The sequence below is a fragment of the Meles meles genome, chromosome 11 (assembly GCF_922984935.1).
Source record: "Meles meles chromosome 11, mMelMel3.1 paternal haplotype, whole genome shotgun sequence".
Classification (NCBI taxonomy): domain Eukaryota; kingdom Metazoa; phylum Chordata; class Mammalia; order Carnivora; family Mustelidae; genus Meles; species Meles meles.
Genome location: NC_060076.1, coordinates 1,195,680 through 1,212,448, shown reverse-complemented (window position 1 = coordinate 1,212,448; position 16,769 = coordinate 1,195,680). Strand labels below are relative to the sequence as shown.

At 68.7% G+C, this 16,769-nt stretch overlaps 1 protein-coding gene across 1 annotated transcript in view; it reads right to left on the bottom strand.

The window, feature by feature from the left end:
• The window catches only part of NOTCH1 (notch receptor 1), a 42,305-nt gene that overhangs the window by 6,961 nt on the left and 18,575 nt on the right, over positions 1–16,769 (bottom strand). Inside the window, exons 4-28 of the mRNA XM_046022081.1 lie at positions 16,381–16,719; positions 14,292–14,414; positions 13,697–13,930; positions 13,222–13,377; positions 12,839–13,024; positions 12,595–12,708; positions 11,671–11,784; positions 11,307–11,540; positions 11,105–11,215; positions 10,491–10,683; positions 9,558–9,703; positions 9,298–9,411; positions 7,633–7,752; positions 7,192–7,344; positions 6,447–6,675; positions 5,670–5,871; positions 4,850–5,003; positions 4,577–4,761; positions 3,972–4,104; positions 3,405–3,662; positions 3,218–3,330; positions 2,199–2,770; positions 1,603–2,031; positions 988–1,136; positions 77–293 (exon numbers count right to left, since the gene is read on the bottom strand). Coding sequence (XP_045878037.1) covers positions 77–293; positions 988–1,136; positions 1,603–2,031; positions 2,199–2,770; positions 3,218–3,330; positions 3,405–3,662; positions 3,972–4,104; positions 4,577–4,761; positions 4,850–5,003; positions 5,670–5,871; positions 6,447–6,675; positions 7,192–7,344; positions 7,633–7,752; positions 9,298–9,411; positions 9,558–9,703; positions 10,491–10,683; positions 11,105–11,215; positions 11,307–11,540; positions 11,671–11,784; positions 12,595–12,708; positions 12,839–13,024; positions 13,222–13,377; positions 13,697–13,930; positions 14,292–14,414; positions 16,381–16,719 — 4,978 coding nt within the window. The remainder of the gene's footprint in view (positions 1–76; positions 294–987; positions 1,137–1,602; positions 2,032–2,198; positions 2,771–3,217; positions 3,331–3,404; positions 3,663–3,971; positions 4,105–4,576; positions 4,762–4,849; positions 5,004–5,669; positions 5,872–6,446; positions 6,676–7,191; positions 7,345–7,632; positions 7,753–9,297; positions 9,412–9,557; positions 9,704–10,490; positions 10,684–11,104; positions 11,216–11,306; positions 11,541–11,670; positions 11,785–12,594; positions 12,709–12,838; positions 13,025–13,221; positions 13,378–13,696; positions 13,931–14,291; positions 14,415–16,380; positions 16,720–16,769) is intronic.

Here is a 16,769-nt window from a genome sequence, read left to right as displayed (position 1 = left end):
GAGGCGTGGCCTGTGGGTCGGCAGGGGCACACCCCGTCTCCCCCAAGCCCCCAAAGGCCGCGGCGCGTCCACTAACTTGAGGCCCACGGAGTCCTCGCCGAGGGGCTCCCGCCGCTTCTTCTTGCTGGCCTCTGACACCTTGAAGCCCTCGGGGAACCAGAGCTGTCCATGCTGCCGCCGGCGCTTACGGGACAGCAGCACCCCGCAGCCCACGAAGAAGAGCAGCACGAAGGCGGCCACGGCCACGTACATGAAGTGCAGCTGCGGGGGCGGGGGCGGCTCCACGGTCTCACCTGTGGGCGCCCGGACATCAGGCGGCAGCTCCGCGGCAGGCCAGCAGCCGGGGGGCAGCGGACTGGCTCCGCGGCCGGGCGCCTTCTCACCCGCTCTCCTCCATCCCGCCCCCCAAAATAAGGTCATTTTCTACGCGATTCATCAGAATTGCAAACTATCGCTAAATTCTCTCCTGCACCAGCCGACTATCTGGAGACGGCTTTTACTTTTCTCTCCTTTAAGGGAGGAGGATTAGCCAACTTCGAATCACTGCACTTGCATTGAGCTGTTAAGACAAAGGATTTAGGGGGATTTTCGAGATACAAACTTCAAGACTTCACACGACACCGATCAATTCTTCCCCCTCTCTCTTTTTTAAAAAGCTGTAATGATTTTGAAATAATACCCAACAAAGAAAAACCAGGAGTGAGCGGGGGGTGGGGGAAAGGCCCCCACTTTCTGGCAGATGTGTCCGTCCCCTGGGCCAGCCGCACCAGCAGCTGTCACTATGGGTAAGGAGGGCGCACCAGGCAGAAAATCCCACAGAAGTTCTTCCTGAGCTCTGGACGGCACGACAGGCACCCGTGGGCAGAAAACGGCACAAAGAATGCGGACATTCGGTGGGGGGCTGGGAGACGCACCCCCTGCCCAGGCAGACTTTCCTTAGAAGCCAGCAAACCGTCCCCCGGGAGCAGGGCTGGGCGGACCACTCACTCTGCACAGCCTCGATCTTATAAGGGATGTTGAGGCTCCCCAGCGAGGCCAGGGCGCCCAGAAAGGCGGCCACGTCCGTGGCACTCTGGAAGCACTGCGAGGATGACTGGACACACTGCCGGTTGTCGATCTCCAGGTAGACGATGGATCTGGGGGAACACCCAGGTCCGGGGGCTCAGACCTCTGGTCTGCCGCCGCAGTCGCCCCATGTACCCTCAGGCCCCCAACATCGTTGCAGTGGGGGAGGGGGGCACTCCCAGGATGGGTGAGGTGGCCCCGGGGCCACAGAACCACCCCAGAGGCGGACCGTGCTCCCTGCAGCCCACCGAGCCCAGCACCGCACGCAGCAGAGCTGTGGACCTGAGACCCCTCAAAGCGCTCTCCCAGCCAGACCTGCCGCCCTCTGCCTTCCCATCGGGGGCCACAAGCGTCCTTCTCCCATCTCAGGAGGACAGAGGTTCCGGGAGTCCAGTCCTTAGCTGGGAGCTGACCCCAGGCGCTGCACCCCTGCTGGGAGGTGCCGGGAAGTGCCCTGGAAGCCCCGGTCTTGTCGGACCCTCCTTGTGTCCCGCCATCGAGTTTGGACGGCCCAGGGGAGCCGCTGGAGCTACTCACCCGCGGATGTCCATGGGGTCCAGCTCCCTGCGCCGGCGGCCGGCCCCGCTGCCTGGCAGGAGGGCGGCCTCCACCCGGTCCAGCAGGGCACCGGGCCCGGCCCAGCCGTCCGCCGCACGCTTGATGGGGTGCTTGCGCAGCTCCTCCTCGCGGCCGTAGTAGGGGAAGATCATGGGCTGGCCGTGGGCGTCGCGCTTGAACACCACGTTGGTGTGCAGCAGGCGGCTGAGCTCCCGCAGGAAGTGCAGGGAGTGGTTGCGCAGCTGCGCGGGCGGCGTCAGCACCACCAGCACCAGCGCGCCGGCCGCCAGCCGCTCGGGCACATGCTCTGCGCAGTCCAGCCCGTCCCACTCGCACTCGGCGCTGTTGCAGCCCTGGTCGCAGTGCCCGTCGCCAAAGTGGTCCCTGCAGTACTGGTCGTACAGCGGGCTGTGGACGGAGGGACGCGGGCGCCGGCTGTCACCTGCCCGCGCAGTCGGTGCCCCGCCCAGCCTGCCCTCTGCAGGACCCGCCCGCGCCCGCCAAGCTACCTGTGCCCACCCCCACCCCCTCCCCTCCGCCTCCCGCCCCGCGCCGCGGCCCGACCCCCGCCTCACTTGCAGCGGCCCTCGGCGCGCTGGCAGTCGAAGCCGTCGAACAGGCAGCCGGCGGAGCTGCACTGACTGTCGCAGCGGCCGTCGCCGAAGTGGTCCCAGCACTGCAGCGCCTGCGAGCAGTTCTGCCACGGGTCGTTGAAGTTGAGCGAGCAGTCGCCGCCGTCCCAGCCGCACGCGTGGTTGTTGCAGGCCAGGCTGCACACCTTGTTGCCCGCCTCCTCGCGGCACTCGGGCAGCGCGCATGCCTCCTCGATCTGCGGCGGCGGGATGTCCAGGCCCAGGCCGCCCCCGAAGCTGTAGTCCAGGATGTGGCACAGGAGCCCGTTGAACTTGGCGGGGCACAGGCAGCGGTAGAAGGGGCTCTCGGCCGTGGGCTCGCAGCTGCCCTGGTTGTAGCAGGGGTTCCCGCCCACGCAGGGGCTGCCCGCCGGGAACTGGCACTCGGGGCCGGTGAAGGCGCCCAGGCACAGGCAGGTGGGGCTGCGCGGGCCCGAGATGCACGTGCCGCCGTTGAGGCAGCGCCGGCTCCCGCAGGCCCGCGCGTCGTTCTCGCAGGTGGCGCCCTCGAAGCCCTGCGGGTATAGGCGGCGGCCGTGCGTCAGGGGGCCGACAGCCCGTGCGCTGGACGGCACAGCACCCCCCCACCCCCACCCCGCCGCGTGCCGGAAGCCCAGGGGTTGTCAGGGGCGCTCCGGGAACTGCGGGCACTGAGCCCTGGAGGGTGCGTGTCCGCTGGGTTCGTCGGAACCCTGACCGGCAGCAGCGGCACCAGTGTGGGCCGACCCCTTGTCACCCCATAGGCGGGACCGGGGAGAAAGGGGCATGGCCAGCGCCTGCACCACGGCGCTGTGAACCCCAGATGCCTCAGAAAACGAACTCCCAGCAGAAAGCCCGGGTCTGCGAGCCAGGAGGACGCGCCCAGCTCCAGCCGGCCCTTGTCCTCTGGCGCGCCGTGATCAATGGCAGCAAGGGGACACTTTCCTGCCACCAAACACCAAGCAGCCCCACGTGGCACCTACCGCCGGGCACTTGCAGATGAACCCGCGGGCAGTGTTGGAGGCCACTGCGCAGGTGCCCCCGTTCTGGCAGGGCCTGCCTTTGCAGCCGTTGATGACTGACTCACAGCGGCGTCCTGAAGAGGAGAGCGGGCATGAGGCACTGGCCGCGGGCGGCCCAGCCTCTGCCCCGCCCACCCCCGGCACCCACCAGTGTGGCCGGCGCGGCACTCGCAGTAGAAGTCGTTGACGCGCTGCACGCAGTTCTGGGTGCCACGGGCGTCGCAGGGGTTGGACAGGCACTCGTTCACGTCCCCCTCACAGCGCTCGCCCACGAAGCCGGGTGGGCAGGTGCAGCTGTAGCCGCCCACCTGGTCCACGCAGGTGCCGTTGTTAAAGCACTTGGGGCCCCGGGAGACGGGGTCGATGGGGGGGCTGCAGTCATCCACGTTGACCTCACAGTGCATGCCTGCAGGAACCCGGGCGCTGTCAGGGACCTGCGCTGGCCACGTGCTGGCCTAGCTCCGTCCCAAGGGCGCTCCCTCCAGCGTCAGGATGGGACCACACAGACGCTCAGGAGAGAGGACGCAGCCACAGCCTCCCCCCCACAACGGGCTGCCCTGTGCCAGGGGCGTGGCTAGCTCCATCCCTTGGCTCTTTCTCCGCTCAGCCCCACAAAGCAGAAGGGAAGCTGGGACCGGGTCTGGCATGCTTGTGGCCAGCGCCTGATGCGCCCAGTTGGCCCTGGACCCCAGCTGGGGGTGTGGCGAGTCCTTACCCTGTGTGCCGCGGGGACAGGAGCACTTGTAGGTGTTGGTGAGGTCGATGCAGGTGCCCCCATTCCGGCACGGCTGGGACAGACACTCGTTGATCTCCTCGGAGCAGTTCACGCCATGGTACCCGGCCACACACTGCAGCGACACGGACAAGGGGTGGAGGCCCGTGGCTCAGTGGGGGACTGAGCTGTGGCCCTCTGCACCCTGCGAGGACTGACAGGGCCACACGGGCTACCCTCTTAACCAGCGAAGGCTTGAGTTCCTCACACCTGGCCAACCCAGAGGGAGACCCCCACCCAGGGGACTCTGAGAAGGGTCGGAGCCCGGGCGGAAGCTTGTCTCGTGGAACAGGTGTCACCTCTGGGCAGGTGTCGGCTGAGCCCAGAGGGAAAGCTCTGGGGAAGAGGACACAGAGGGTGACTCGACGACATCTTCCGCCTCCATGGACGCCTCCCCCAGGCAGTCCTCTCTGATTGTCACAGCCCTCCCTTCCCACGACCACATCTGTCTGGTTTAGCCTTCCCTGCCGTGCTTGCCCACAGCCTAGGGCCTGGCACGCAGTGGCCCGGCCAGCAGCACCCCCCACTCCCGCGGGACGGGTGCCCACCTCACAGGAGTAGCCACCAGGGTAGTCGGTGCAGGTGGCCCCGTTCTGGCAGGGGCTGGGCGAGCACTCGTCCACCTGGTCCTCGCAGTAGCTGCCCGTGTAGCCCGCCTGGCAGCGGCAATGGTGGGTGTTGCCCGCGTCCACGCAGAGCCCCCCGTTTCGGCACAGGTGGGTGACGTTGATGTCTGGCGGGCAGGTGAAGGGCAGGGGCGTGAGCCGGGGGCGGCCGGCGGGGGACCCCCGGGGGGCGCCGGGTCGCCCGCAGCTGGTTACCTTGCCGCTGGGCGGCCACCTCACAGGACACGTTGGGCACGTCGCAGTAGAGGCCGGTCCAGCCGCTGTGGCACTCGCAGCGGTACAGGGCGCTGGTCTGCCAGCATTTGCCACCGTTCTTGCAGGGGGAGGAGTCGCACCAGCGCACGAGGCTCTGCGGGCGGCAGGGGTGCCCCGGCTCTCACTACCCCCAACCCCGCCTGGGCCCCCCACCTGCCGGTGCTCAGCACACACCGGCCGGAGTACCCCTGCCCGGGGTGAGGGCTGGGAGCCCACCCTGCAGACGCGGAAGCTGAGGCCCGGGGGCTGCCCCTCCCTCTGCTCAGGAGCTGGCTGGGCCGGGGGGCGGCGGGGAGTGCTCTTTCTCTGGGCTCTCGGCTAATCCCGACTGGCCTTTCCTGAAGGAAGGCTCTTCTGGGGAAGTAAACTAGTCTGTTGGGACTCTCTGTAACAAGTATCTGACCTGAAAATCTTCAGTAAAAATACATCTTTAATATTTTGTGCATCTTCTATAAAAGAGCTGGTTTTTACCTGTCTTCCTCCCCTTCTGGAGCTCACTCCATAAACCTCTGCTCCTGACCTGAAAGCCGAGCTCTGCACTTGCTTCCTCCAGGGACAGTGCGGCCTTGGGCCGGGCCCTGGGCTGGCAATCGGGGTCGCCGGGAGCCCTGTGACCATGGCCACCCTGCCCTCCTGGCCTCCTGCTTTCCTGAGTGGCGCAGGGAGGCCGACGTGAGTGGGGCCCGCTGTGACGACACTCTGGGGCCAGTGCCCCACCTTGTCCACCACCTGCTGGGCCCCCCACGGCCCGCTCGCTCACCTGGCAGTTGAGGCCCGTGTAGCCCTGGGGGCAGGTACACTTGTAGGTCCCGTAGCTGTCCTGGCAGGTGCCCCCGTGCAGGCAGGGCCGCGAGTCGCACTCGTCGACGTCGTGCTCGCAGTAGCTGCCGGTGAAGCCCGGCGGACACAGGCAGGTGAAGGAGTCGATGCCGTCCACGCAGGTGCCCCCGTTGAAGCAGGAGCTGGAGGTGAGCAAGCAGCAGCGGGGAGGGGTGAGCGCGGCTGGGGGAACCCCCTGGGCGGCTGCTCCCTTGCCTCAGACAGAGGCGGCGGGGGGCCCAACAGCCAGCGCCGGCGGGACATCGCGTGGCTGACCTCAGAGCAGGGACCTCAGGCCCGCCTGCCACCCACTTCCGTGGCCTTCCTCACAAGCCGAGCTGAGAGCTGCGTAACACAGGAGTGTGCGGCTGGATGGAAACGCGAGGAAGAGGCCAGAACCCGTGTGGCTACCACGGGAAAAAAAGGACGAGATCACTGAGTGTGGAGTTCCCTGGCAGCCCAGGTAAAGAAGGAAACAAGGGGGGGTCAGCGTTGCTGCTGTGGGACAGAGGAGGGCGCGTTAGCTCTTCCGGAGAAACTGCCAGGCCTCCTGGTTCTCCCGCTGGCCCTTTGAGGATCCAGGGGACCCTGTCTGACCGGACGGGCAGGGAGGGCTGGCCCGGGGGACACCTGCTGGGCGCACGGGGCACTGCACCGGGCCCCAGGCCCGCCTCCCGGCCGCCTCCACCCGGGGTCCGTGTCGCCCCGCGGCACTCGCCTCTCCGTGCAGTCGGGCGTGTTGTTCTCGCAGTGGATGCCGCTGAAGCCCGCCGGGCAGGTACAGGTGTAGCTGTCCACGCAGTCTGTGCAGGTGGCCCCGTGGCGGCACGGGTTGCTGGCGCACTCGTTGATGTCCTCCTCGCAGAAGGGGCCCTGGAAGCCGGGCAGGCAGCTGCAGAAAGCCGTGTTGACGCCGTCGGCGCAGGAGCCACCGTTGTGGCACGGGTCTGGGAGGGGACAGAAGGCAGGCCTGAAGGCGGCCGACGCCGGGGGCCCGCGCTCCCCGACACGCTCCCCAGCCCCAGGCTGCGGGGCAGGGACAGAACGTGCAGGCCTGAAGGCCGACGGAGCTGGGCTCCCGACTCCCCCGCGTGCTGGGTGGCTCCGGACAATATGCTTGGTTTCTCGGGTTGGCCGAGAGCCCTGCTCCTTGGTGGGTCACAACAAGGACCGATGAGGGCACGGCCGGTGGGGCCAGGCACGGCGCTGCGGGAGGAGCTCCCAGAACCCACTGCGAGGCGCCGGCAGTCCGGCTCTGGAGGCTTCTGGGCCACCCAGGACCACCCTCCTCAGACCGCGCGCGAGACTACCCCTGCGCTTCCTGCGGCGCGCCCCGGACGTGCCCCCAGGGGCTGGCACACCCGTCCTCCCAGAGCACCCCAGCCCGCTCCCTGCCCCACGGCCACGCGAGGAGCCGCAGGTCCCAGAGCATGTTGGGGGGCCAGGCTGGCAGGGCCACTCACTCGGCCGGCAGTCGTCCACGTCCGTCTCGCAGGTGCGCCCTGTGAAGCCCGCGCGGCAGTGGCAGCGGTAGCCGCCGTCGGTGTTCTGGCAGGAGGCGCCGTTCCGGCACGGGCTCTTCACACACTCGTTAATGTCGACCTCGCACGTCTGTCCTGGGGGCGAAGGGGGTGCGGGTTCAGCCCCCGGCCTCCAGGCCTCTCTCCCCTCCTCCCAGCAGCGGGGCCTCCTGTGCCCCAGGACGGTCCTCTGGGGACATCCCAAGAAGGAGGGGCACTCTGCCCTGCGAGCCCCCGCCCCTGGGCCGATGGCAGGACTCAGGGCGGTGGAGCCCCGGCGGGCCCGCGCCTGCTTCTCGCACCCCTGTGCCCTGCTGGCTCGGCCCCAGGCCGCCTGCCCCAGGGGGCCGCACCCAGGCAGGGCTGCAGGGCAGGAGGCCTCACCTTGCCAGCCCATGGGGCAGATGCAGGAGAAACTCTCGTAGTCCTCAGACTCCTTGCACACGCCCCCGTTTCTGCAGGGGCCGGGAGCGCACGGGGCCAGCACCACCTCACATGTGGCTCCTAAGGGGAAGGGGACAGGGCTGAGACCCGGGGAGCCTGGCCCGGGGGGGGTCCACGCCCCACGGCATCTCCCGATGACTGGCCCCGTGGCGGGTGAATGGTGCTGCCCTGGGACCCCCCGCCAACTCCCGGCTGGGTCAGGACCCAAAAGGGGCCCTGAAGACAAATCAGAGGGACGCCCAGCTCCAAAACGTCTCTGCAGGACACAGCCTGGGAGCCTGGGGAGCAGACCGGCGGCCCCCCCACGCCATCACAGGGGCCCAGCCTGCTCGCGGCTTCACCCCCTCTCCTGGTTCCCGGGAGGCCTGGGAGCACCTCCCAAGGGCTCTGTGCCATGCGCAGCCAGGGCCTGGTCCTGGAGGCCCTGGAGGCCCCTGCGCAGAGGCCGGGCAGCAGGGGAGAAGCCCCAGTGACCCAGGACCGCGGCACAGGGAGGGCAGTCTTGCTAGGAGTGTCCCACTGGGGTGACTTCCTCCATGGGAGCCCAGCAGACAGCCTTCCTGTTTACAGCCGTGGGGGTCGACTCCCGGGGAAGAAAGGAAGCACTATCTTCCCCACGGCCCATTATCTCCCTGGCCCGCGGGGTGATTTTCCAGAGCCTTTCTTTCTATCTGTTTCCACGGTGACCTAGGCAGGCAGGAAATTCGCCAGAGTTTCCGACAATTGTGCAGAGGGAAGCAGGAAGTGGGCAGACGGGAAGCGGGTCAGCACAGGCCAGCTCCTCCCCGCCAGGCCCGCCAGCCTCTGATACTGTGTCCGAAAGGGACCCGTGTGTCCCCAGCAATGGGGCCCCTGGGCGGCTACCGCTGAGAGCTTCCTCATCGAGGCAGGAGAGAAAATCCAGGTCCCCAGCCTCGATCAAAGAAAATACCACACCAGCCACCAGCTACCCAACGTCGTGGGGCGGCCAGCAAGGGCCCAGCCCCCACCCCACCTGTCTGGCCTGACAGGATCACCTCCAGACCTCCAGGCTCGGCGGCCACGCCCCCTGCCCACTCCCGGGGGGACCCAGTGGCAGAACCGGTTGCGGACTTTGGTTCTGCAGCACTCTGTAAATCTCTTCCACAGAGGGGACCGTTTCCTGCGATCCTGTTGGCCGGGCCAACGGCGGACGCCAGGACACCCAGGGAAACGCCTCCTGCCTCTGCTGGTCCTCACAGAGGGCTCCTTGTTCCCCAGCACAAAGAAGGCCCGCCGTCAAAGGGATCCCTCAAGCCTGGCCAGCAAGGTGGGGGGGGTGCAGTCTGGCCCCAGGGGCCCATGCAGTGTGGACACTGGGTCGTGGAGGCCAACAGCCCAGGCCCAGCTCCTAGCTCTGCTGCAGAGGACCCCAGCTCCCGGGTGGGCTGGCCAGCCGAACCAACAGTCAGGGACGGACTCCTATGACGACGCGTCCCCAGCATTCCGTATGTCTGCAGCGAATCTGGCAAGGACCCCCGCAGGGGGAGGCCCAAGTGTGGCCAGGCCTGGGCCTCAGCCGCTGGCCCGCCGCTGCGGCACCACACCCCGCCCCCAGCGGCCCGGCTCCGCCCGCCCCGCACGCACCTGTGTAGGGCAGCGGGCAGCTGCACTTGTAGGCCGCCACGTCATCGATGCACGAGCCCCGGTTCAGGCACGGGTTGGAAGCACACTCGTTGATGTTGGTTTGGCAGTTGGGGCCTGGGGAGAGAGGGCCGACAGCCGTGCGCCCGTCACCGTGGGGCCGTGGAAGCAGAGCCCGCGCGGTCCCCACCCCAGCGGCAGCCGGTGCCCGTGATGGGACCGCGGGTGGGCCCAGAGTCCCCCGCCCGGCCCCATTCGCTCACCACTGAAGCCCTCGCGGCAGGTGCACACGTAGCCGCTGGTCATGTCCCTGCAGGCGCCGCCGTTGGCACAGGGGTTGGACTCACACTCGTTGTCGTTCACGTCACAGTTGGCCCCACTCCACCCAGGGTCACAGTCACACTTGTATCTGCAGTGGGGACCATGGGGCAGTTCACGCACGCCCATGCTCCCGGCTCTAACGCCATTCTACAGTCTGACGGCAGAGGGGCTGGTCCACGGTCCACTCTGACCGTCAGAGCCCCTTAAAGCGGGGGAAACAGCACCCCATGCCCGACACAGGGTTTCCACCACCTCGTCCAGGAGCATGGTCGGGCCCCCGCCACTCAGCCAGCATGTGGCCTTGAACACAGAGCAAGGGCTCCCCGCCCCCGCCCGCAGCCCCACGCCCACAGGGCAGTGCGTGGCATGCGGCGGGTGTCAGAGGCCAAGCGAGCCCGTCGCCCCGTGCCCTCGCCCTGCTGACACCCCGTGAGCGAGCTTCTCCCACACCAACCGGCTCCCTAGCTCTCAGGACGCCAGCCGGGTGCCCCACAACACGCCACAGGAGACAGGCTCGGGCACACACACGGCACCCACATCCACCCTCCCAGCAGCTCCCTGCGCCCTCCGCCTGGAAGCTCCCCTGACCCTGGTGACTCGGGCGCACCAGCTTCCATCTGTGGCCTCGGGCTTCACTCCACCTCCAGCCCCTCCCCTTTGCTGAGGTCACGCAGCTCGCCCCCCAGGCCCCGTCTTTGGGCGACCTCAGCCACCTCACAAACGGGAACTCGGCGCAGTTCCAGAGCTGGCAGCAGCCGGGACAGGGAGCGGGACAGATGAGCACGTCACACGTGCCCCGGGTCACCTCGGACCTGCACCCCGCGCCGGCCCGTGTGGGGCTCTGCCCCCCGGCAGCGCCCCCACCCCGCGCCTACCCGTTGAGGCTGTCGCGGCAGGCCCCGTGGACGCAGGGGTCGCTGCTGCACTCGTTGACCTCGGACAGGCAGGTGGGGCCGTGGTAGCCCTCGGCGCAGCGGCACGTGAAGCTGTTGACGCCGTCCTCACAGGTGCCCCCGTGGTGGCACGGGCCGCTCGCGCAGTCGTCGATGTTCACGTTGCACATGCTCCCTGCGGGCGGGCGGGGCTCAGACGCGCAGGCTCCGGGGGCCCCGAGCTCCCCCGGCAAGAGCAGGTGCCTCAGTGAGCAAGCCCCGGTTCCCCTCTGCTGACCTAGGACGCCACGCAACCCCCTCCCTGGGTCCACGGGGGCTTCGGCATGAGCGCAGGGTCCCTGGGGACAGGGTCTGCGTCATCCCAACCACCCCGCCGGGGCTGGGTCAGACGCAGGATGTGCTCAGGCGTCTGGCTCTGACCAGGGACCAGAGGCCCGAGGGTGCCCGTCCCGGCGCTACTCAGGGCCGCAGGCCTCCCGCACTCTGCGCCACACAACCGTGGCGGGCATCCCGGGAGCTGGGCCTGGGAGGTGGCCCGCGGCACCCTGCCCTCGGCGGCCCCCGACCTGGCCCGCCTGGGGCCCCGGGCCGCTCACCTGTGTAGCCGGGCTCGCACGCGCACTCGTAGCCGTCGATCTTGTCCAGGCACGTGCCCGAGTCGCAGGGGCTGCTGGCGCAGTCGTCCAGGTTCGTCTCGCAGTTGGGTCCTGGCGGCGGGCAGAGCAGTGGTCGGCCCCGGGGCCCGCCCCCAGGCCTCCACGCCCCTGTGCCCCGTGCCCCCCAGCCCCAGCCAGGCACCTGTGGTCCCCTTGAGGCAGGTGCACAGGTAGGCGTTGTCGCGGTCCTGGCAGGTGCCGCCGTGGCGGCAGGGCTGGCTGTAGCACTCGTTGATGTTGCTCTCGCAGTGGAGGCCCGTGTAGCCCGGCCGGCACAGGCAGGTGAAGGTGGCCACCCCGTCCTTGCACACCCCGTAGTGGCACGGGTCGGGGTCACACTCGTCGATGTCCACCTCACAGTGCGGCCCTGTGTAGCCTACGGGGCAGGGCCCGGGGCGTCAGGGCGGCTGCTCCCGGAAGGCCGCCGGCTGGGTCTGGCCCTCCTGTGCCTTTCCCCACGGGAGACCCTCGCCTCGCCCCCGTCCCCGCCGCCCCCACGGCCCCACCTTCCGTGCACACGCAGGTGTAGGTGCTGGGCCCGTCCAGGCACTTGGCACCGTTCTCGCAGGGCGTGCTGGCGCACTCGTCCACGTCATACTGACACAGGTGTCCGGTGAAGCCTGCGGCGGGGGAGGGGCCGCTGTCACTGCCGACGGAGACGGTGGTGCCGGGCGCCCCCGCTGAGCCCCAGCCGCACCAGAGCGCGGGGCTCCTGCGATGGGCTCCCCAGAGCCTGCGCAGCCAAGCCCGGGCTCAGGGCACCTCCCAGCCTCTCTTCTTGTCCCTTTCAGCTCCCGCCTCTCCAAGAGGGCCCTTTCCCAGCTGAGCTCAGCTGCTGTGTCCTCAGCCCCGTCGGGCTGTGAAGGAGGTCCCCGGGGTTTGGGATTCATACCCTGTAGGCCCAGGCTCTGACCTGCTAACGCCTCCTGGGGCCCCGCACCCCTAGGCTTACAGACCCCTCCCGCCCTGAGCCCCTCAGACGCTCCTGACGGCCACGTCCACTGCGGGCTATGTGCACTGTCCATGACGGGTCATGCCCCCTGCTGGGAGTGCAGGCCAGGCCAACTCCCTTCCAGCCGCGAGCCCTCTGAGAGCCAGGCTGGCCCCTCTTCCCCACCCATGCCCCGCAGAGGTCCAGGCAGCCCGCCGCTCTCCCAGCGTGCTCTCGTCCCCAAGGAAGCCTGGCAGCAAGGAGGATTTCTGGGTCCTGGGCTTCTCTCATGCCCCCAGCAAGATGGGGGGCCTGCAGCCCCTGCCCAGCCTGGCCTAGTCATTCCTAAGATGAAGTCCTTGTCCCCCAGCCCCAGGGGCAGCTGTGCGGCACTCCCTCAGGGCAGTAGGGAGACGCTCCTACAGGCTGAAGCCCAGGAACCGTCCCCCTCCAGCAGAATGTGGGGCTCGGCGGCAGCCCTGCCGGGGACGGGCCTCACCCGTGGGGCACTCGCACAGAAACTCGTTGATTTTGTCCAGGCAGTGGCCGTTCTGGAGACAGGGGCTGCTGGCACACTCGTCCGTGTTGATCTCACAGTGCACGCCCTCGTAGCCTGGGGTGGGGGGCGGTGAGGGGGTTCAGGGGCCCGTGAGCAGCCTGGGCCCAGAGGACGTGGCGCCCAGCTCCCGCTGCCCACAGAGCCCAGGGCCCGCCCCGCCAGCCCGGAGGCCGGCCCCTCGTACCAGGCATGCAGATGCACTGGAACTCCCCGATCTGGTCCAGGCAGGTCGCGTCATTCTGACACGGGTTGGAGATGCACTCGTTGACGTCGATCTCGCAGCGGGGGCCGGTGTAGCCCTGCGGACACTGGCACTCGAAGGAGCCCAGCGTGTTGACGCACTTGCCCGCGTGCTCACAGGGGTTGGCGCCTGGCGGGGGGTGGGGGGGCATGCAGCCCCGGTGAGAGTCTGCTTCAGGCACCCCGGCCTCTGGACCGTGCGGGGACAGGCCCGCCTCCCCCATCAGACCGGCCGTCCTCCAAGCGATGGCTCCCCCATCAGATTGGAAACACTGGGCCAGCAGCCCCATGGCTGTGCCCCCCGCCGCATCCCTCGCCCTGACGCACCCAGCGAGCATTCATCCACGTCCTGGCTGCAGGCCGGCCCCGTGTACCCCGAGGGGCAGGTGCAGATGGCCTTGCCGTTCACAGGGTTGGTGTCACAGTTGGAGCCCTCGTTGCAGGGGTTGCTGATGCAAGCGTCGTTCAAGTGGCAGAGCAGACCTGGTGGGGCGGCAGCAGTTAGCCAGGCGCCCCCCCCCCCCCCCCGGGGATGACCAGCCTCCCACGGCCACGCCACCGAGCGCCCTGTCGGGCTCACAACACCCAGGTCACGCCGGGAGGTTCGTCGCCAGCAGGCCTGCCCCAGCACACCCCAGCCCTCTTCCCTCCAGAAAGGCCCCTCTCGCGCCATCTCTGGGCTCCGGGAGCCGCCATCTGCGTGTCCCAGCGACGGTGTGCCCGCCAGGCGGGGCCGGGGGAGCTGCAGGCCGGTGGTGCCCTCCCCCTGCTGCCCGCCACCCCAGACGGCCCCGCCCCTCACCCGTGCGGCCGTGGGGACACTCGCAGTAGAAAGAGGCCACGCGGTCATGGCAGGTGGCGCCGTGGAAGCAGGCAGCGCTGGCGCAGTCGTCGATGTTCTCGCTGCAGTCCTCGCCCGTCCAGCCGTTGACGCATACACAGGTGTAGCCGCCGTGGCTGTTGTGGCACGTCCCGCCGTTCTGGCAGGCGTTTGGCATCAGCTGGCACTCGTCCACGTCCTCGGTGCAGTACTGACCTGCAGGGCCAAGACCGTCGGGCTGGGCGAACGCCGCCAGGGCCCTGGGCCGCGAGGGTCGGGGTCCGCCTCCGCCGCAAAGCCTTCCACCCGCCTGCAGCCCGAGCCACTGCACTGCGTGGGCACGGGGCTCGGGGGCCCCGCTTGTGCGCCGTCTGCTGGATGTGAGCCCCAAACATGGCCCAGACCCAGGGAGCCTGGCTGCAGCATGGGGCTGCCTGGGGCCAGGCTGCGGATGGCCCACGCCAGGCAGCTGAGGTCGCGTGGGTGCGGCCACGGGGGCAGGGACCTCAGACGCTGGTGGCGGGCCGGGGCTGCCCCAGGCCACGCCGTCCCTGCGCGCCAGAACGGGCGGCCGCACCTGTCCACTCCGGTGGGCAGCGGCAGTTGTAGGTGTTTACGCCGTCTACACAGGCCCCTCCGTTCTTGCAGTTGTTCCCGGGACAGTCGTCCACGTTCTCCTCACAGTTCTGGCCGGTGAAGCCTGCGGCAGAAGGAGCCGGGGGACCGGTCAGGCCCGGCCCACGGCTCCAGCGTCGTCCTGGCTGGAGCCACCGTGCCCATGGGTGGGGTGCTGCCCCTCCGTGGCCTCCCCTGGGGTGCCCGCTGCCTTGGGGCCTTTGGGGTCCAGGCCGTGTCCCCTGCTCTCCGTGGGACCAGGCCCCACGTTCCAGCACACACAGGTGACACGCTCCTCTCTGAGCGATCACTTGGCCCAGGGCCTGCTGAACAGACACGGACTGGGGAATGCGGGACCCTGGAGGCTCACTTGGAAACAGCCTCAAGAGTTCCCTGTGGCTGCCTCCAGGCCAGGCACCATGTGGGGGTCCCCAGGGTGCCCCGTGGGGGCGCAGCACATGCCCCGTCTTAGGGAACTGCCCTGGGCTGGGGAGGGTTCTGGGCAGGGGACCCACACGTGGCCCTCAGCTCCCCAGGAACAGAGGTGAGGTTCCCCCAGCTGGGGCCAACCTGCCTCACGGCCTCCCCGCCGCTCAGCTATTAACCCGCTCAAGCCTCGCTCGCTCAATCATCAACCAAGAAAGGTGCGCTGGTAACAGCCCAAACCTACAGCCGCTTACTAATTAACGCCCCTCCCGGGGTGCCTTTGAACCCCTCTCTTGCCATTGAAGCAGCCGTCTCCTCCCTCACGGCCCCCCTACCCTACCAGGGCTGTGGGGGCCAAAGCAGGAGGCCGGCAAGAGCCAAGGTGCTAAGTGGGAGCATTCTGGAGGACGCTCCCTCCACGTGGGAGCCCAGAGCCCGGGCTGTAATTTCCACGCGTGCTGGAGCGGGCCCTGACCGTGGCTTCCCCCCATCCCTTGGACGAGCTCCGGGCACGGGGTATCCTCTGGTGGGTCCTCCAGCCCTCACTGTGGCCCCGGGAAGGCAGGACGCTTGTGAGCCACGTGGCTGGATGGGAGGTCCCAGGCCCGAGCTCACCGGGCCAGCAAAAAGGCAACTGAACCCAGAACCCAGGCGTGGGCCTGGCAAGTGGACTTGGTTCTCAGCCCGCCTGGGCGACCCACAGCCAGCGGCACTGTGGCGGTCAGGTAGGAAGGGAACACCCGGCGCTACCCAGGAAATGCACGCGTCTGGCGTCTGCACGCAAAGGCAGATGATGCGGCGACAAGGCCCAGGGCTTTGCGGCCAGCAGGCAGGCAGGACACTTCCCCTTTGCTGGGGCCGGGGCGGCTGGCAGCTGGGGCAGCCCTCCCGGGAACCCCGGGTCAGCTAGGCCCCATACACCCAGCAGACAAACCCTGTGACCCCACCCTTGCGGCTCCTGCTCCTTGCCTGCCCCAGGCGCAGGTAAGTGCCGGCCCTCAGACTGCAAGGTTTGCAAGCTTCCCGTAGTAGTTTCTAGATCAGCAGCAGCAAAACTGACTCAGAAACTACGGTGCAAAGACCAGCCTGTGCAGCGGGGCCAGCGGAGCTACCGGGGGCCAGCCGTGGGTGGCCGCCCCTCACGGTCCCCCATACCCACAGGAGACAAGCCACCAGGGAGGCAGGACATGTCCCAGTGAAACGGGAGGCAGGCTGTGGTGAGCTTCACCACTGGCACATGGTTTCCAGGGAATTCAAGAGGGGGCTCGTGCCCAACCCAGGAGTCCCAGAGCAGGGCAAAGAGCCAGGGGCCATGAGTGCAGGGGTGCCTGGGGGGGGCGGCGGGAACCCCTGTCCAGCTCGATTCACCCAGGGCTGCATCTCACCGATGAGCCTGTCCTGGGGGCTGCAGGGACCCGGGTCCCTACCAAAGGGGGCAGGGAAGAGGTGTTGGGGGTCACAGCAGACCCCCCCCAGGGGGCGAAGGGATGGCCAGGGACTGAGGTGACACCTGGACCCCATGCAGTCCGCCTCCTGACTGGTAACCCTTCCAGACCCTTCCCTGCCCCGACACTGGACACCCCATTCCCGCACCCCTGGGGCCCCCTCGGCCGGCGGGACGGTACCTGGCAGGCAGGCGCACTCGTGGGTGGTGTCCCCCGTGGGGCGGCAGGTGCCCCCATTCTGGCAGGGGGAGGGGCTGCAGGGCACATACGGGAGCTCGCAGTGGGGGCCAGTGTGGGTGGCGCGGCAGGTGCAGCGGTAGGAGCCGACCTCGTTGTGGCAGGTGCCCCCGTTCTGGCAGAGCCTGGGGTTCTGGCCGCACTCGTTCACGTCCTGCCGGCAGGTGGGGCCGTGGAAGCCGGGCGGGCAGCCGCAGATGTACGAGGCCTCGAAGGGCAGGCACTGGCCGCCGTTGGCACAGGGGTTGGAGGCGCACGGGTCGGCCTGCTGGCACGTCTTCCCTGGTGGGCGAGGGGCAGCGAGCGGGTTACACGGGCTTCTGGCGGGCTGC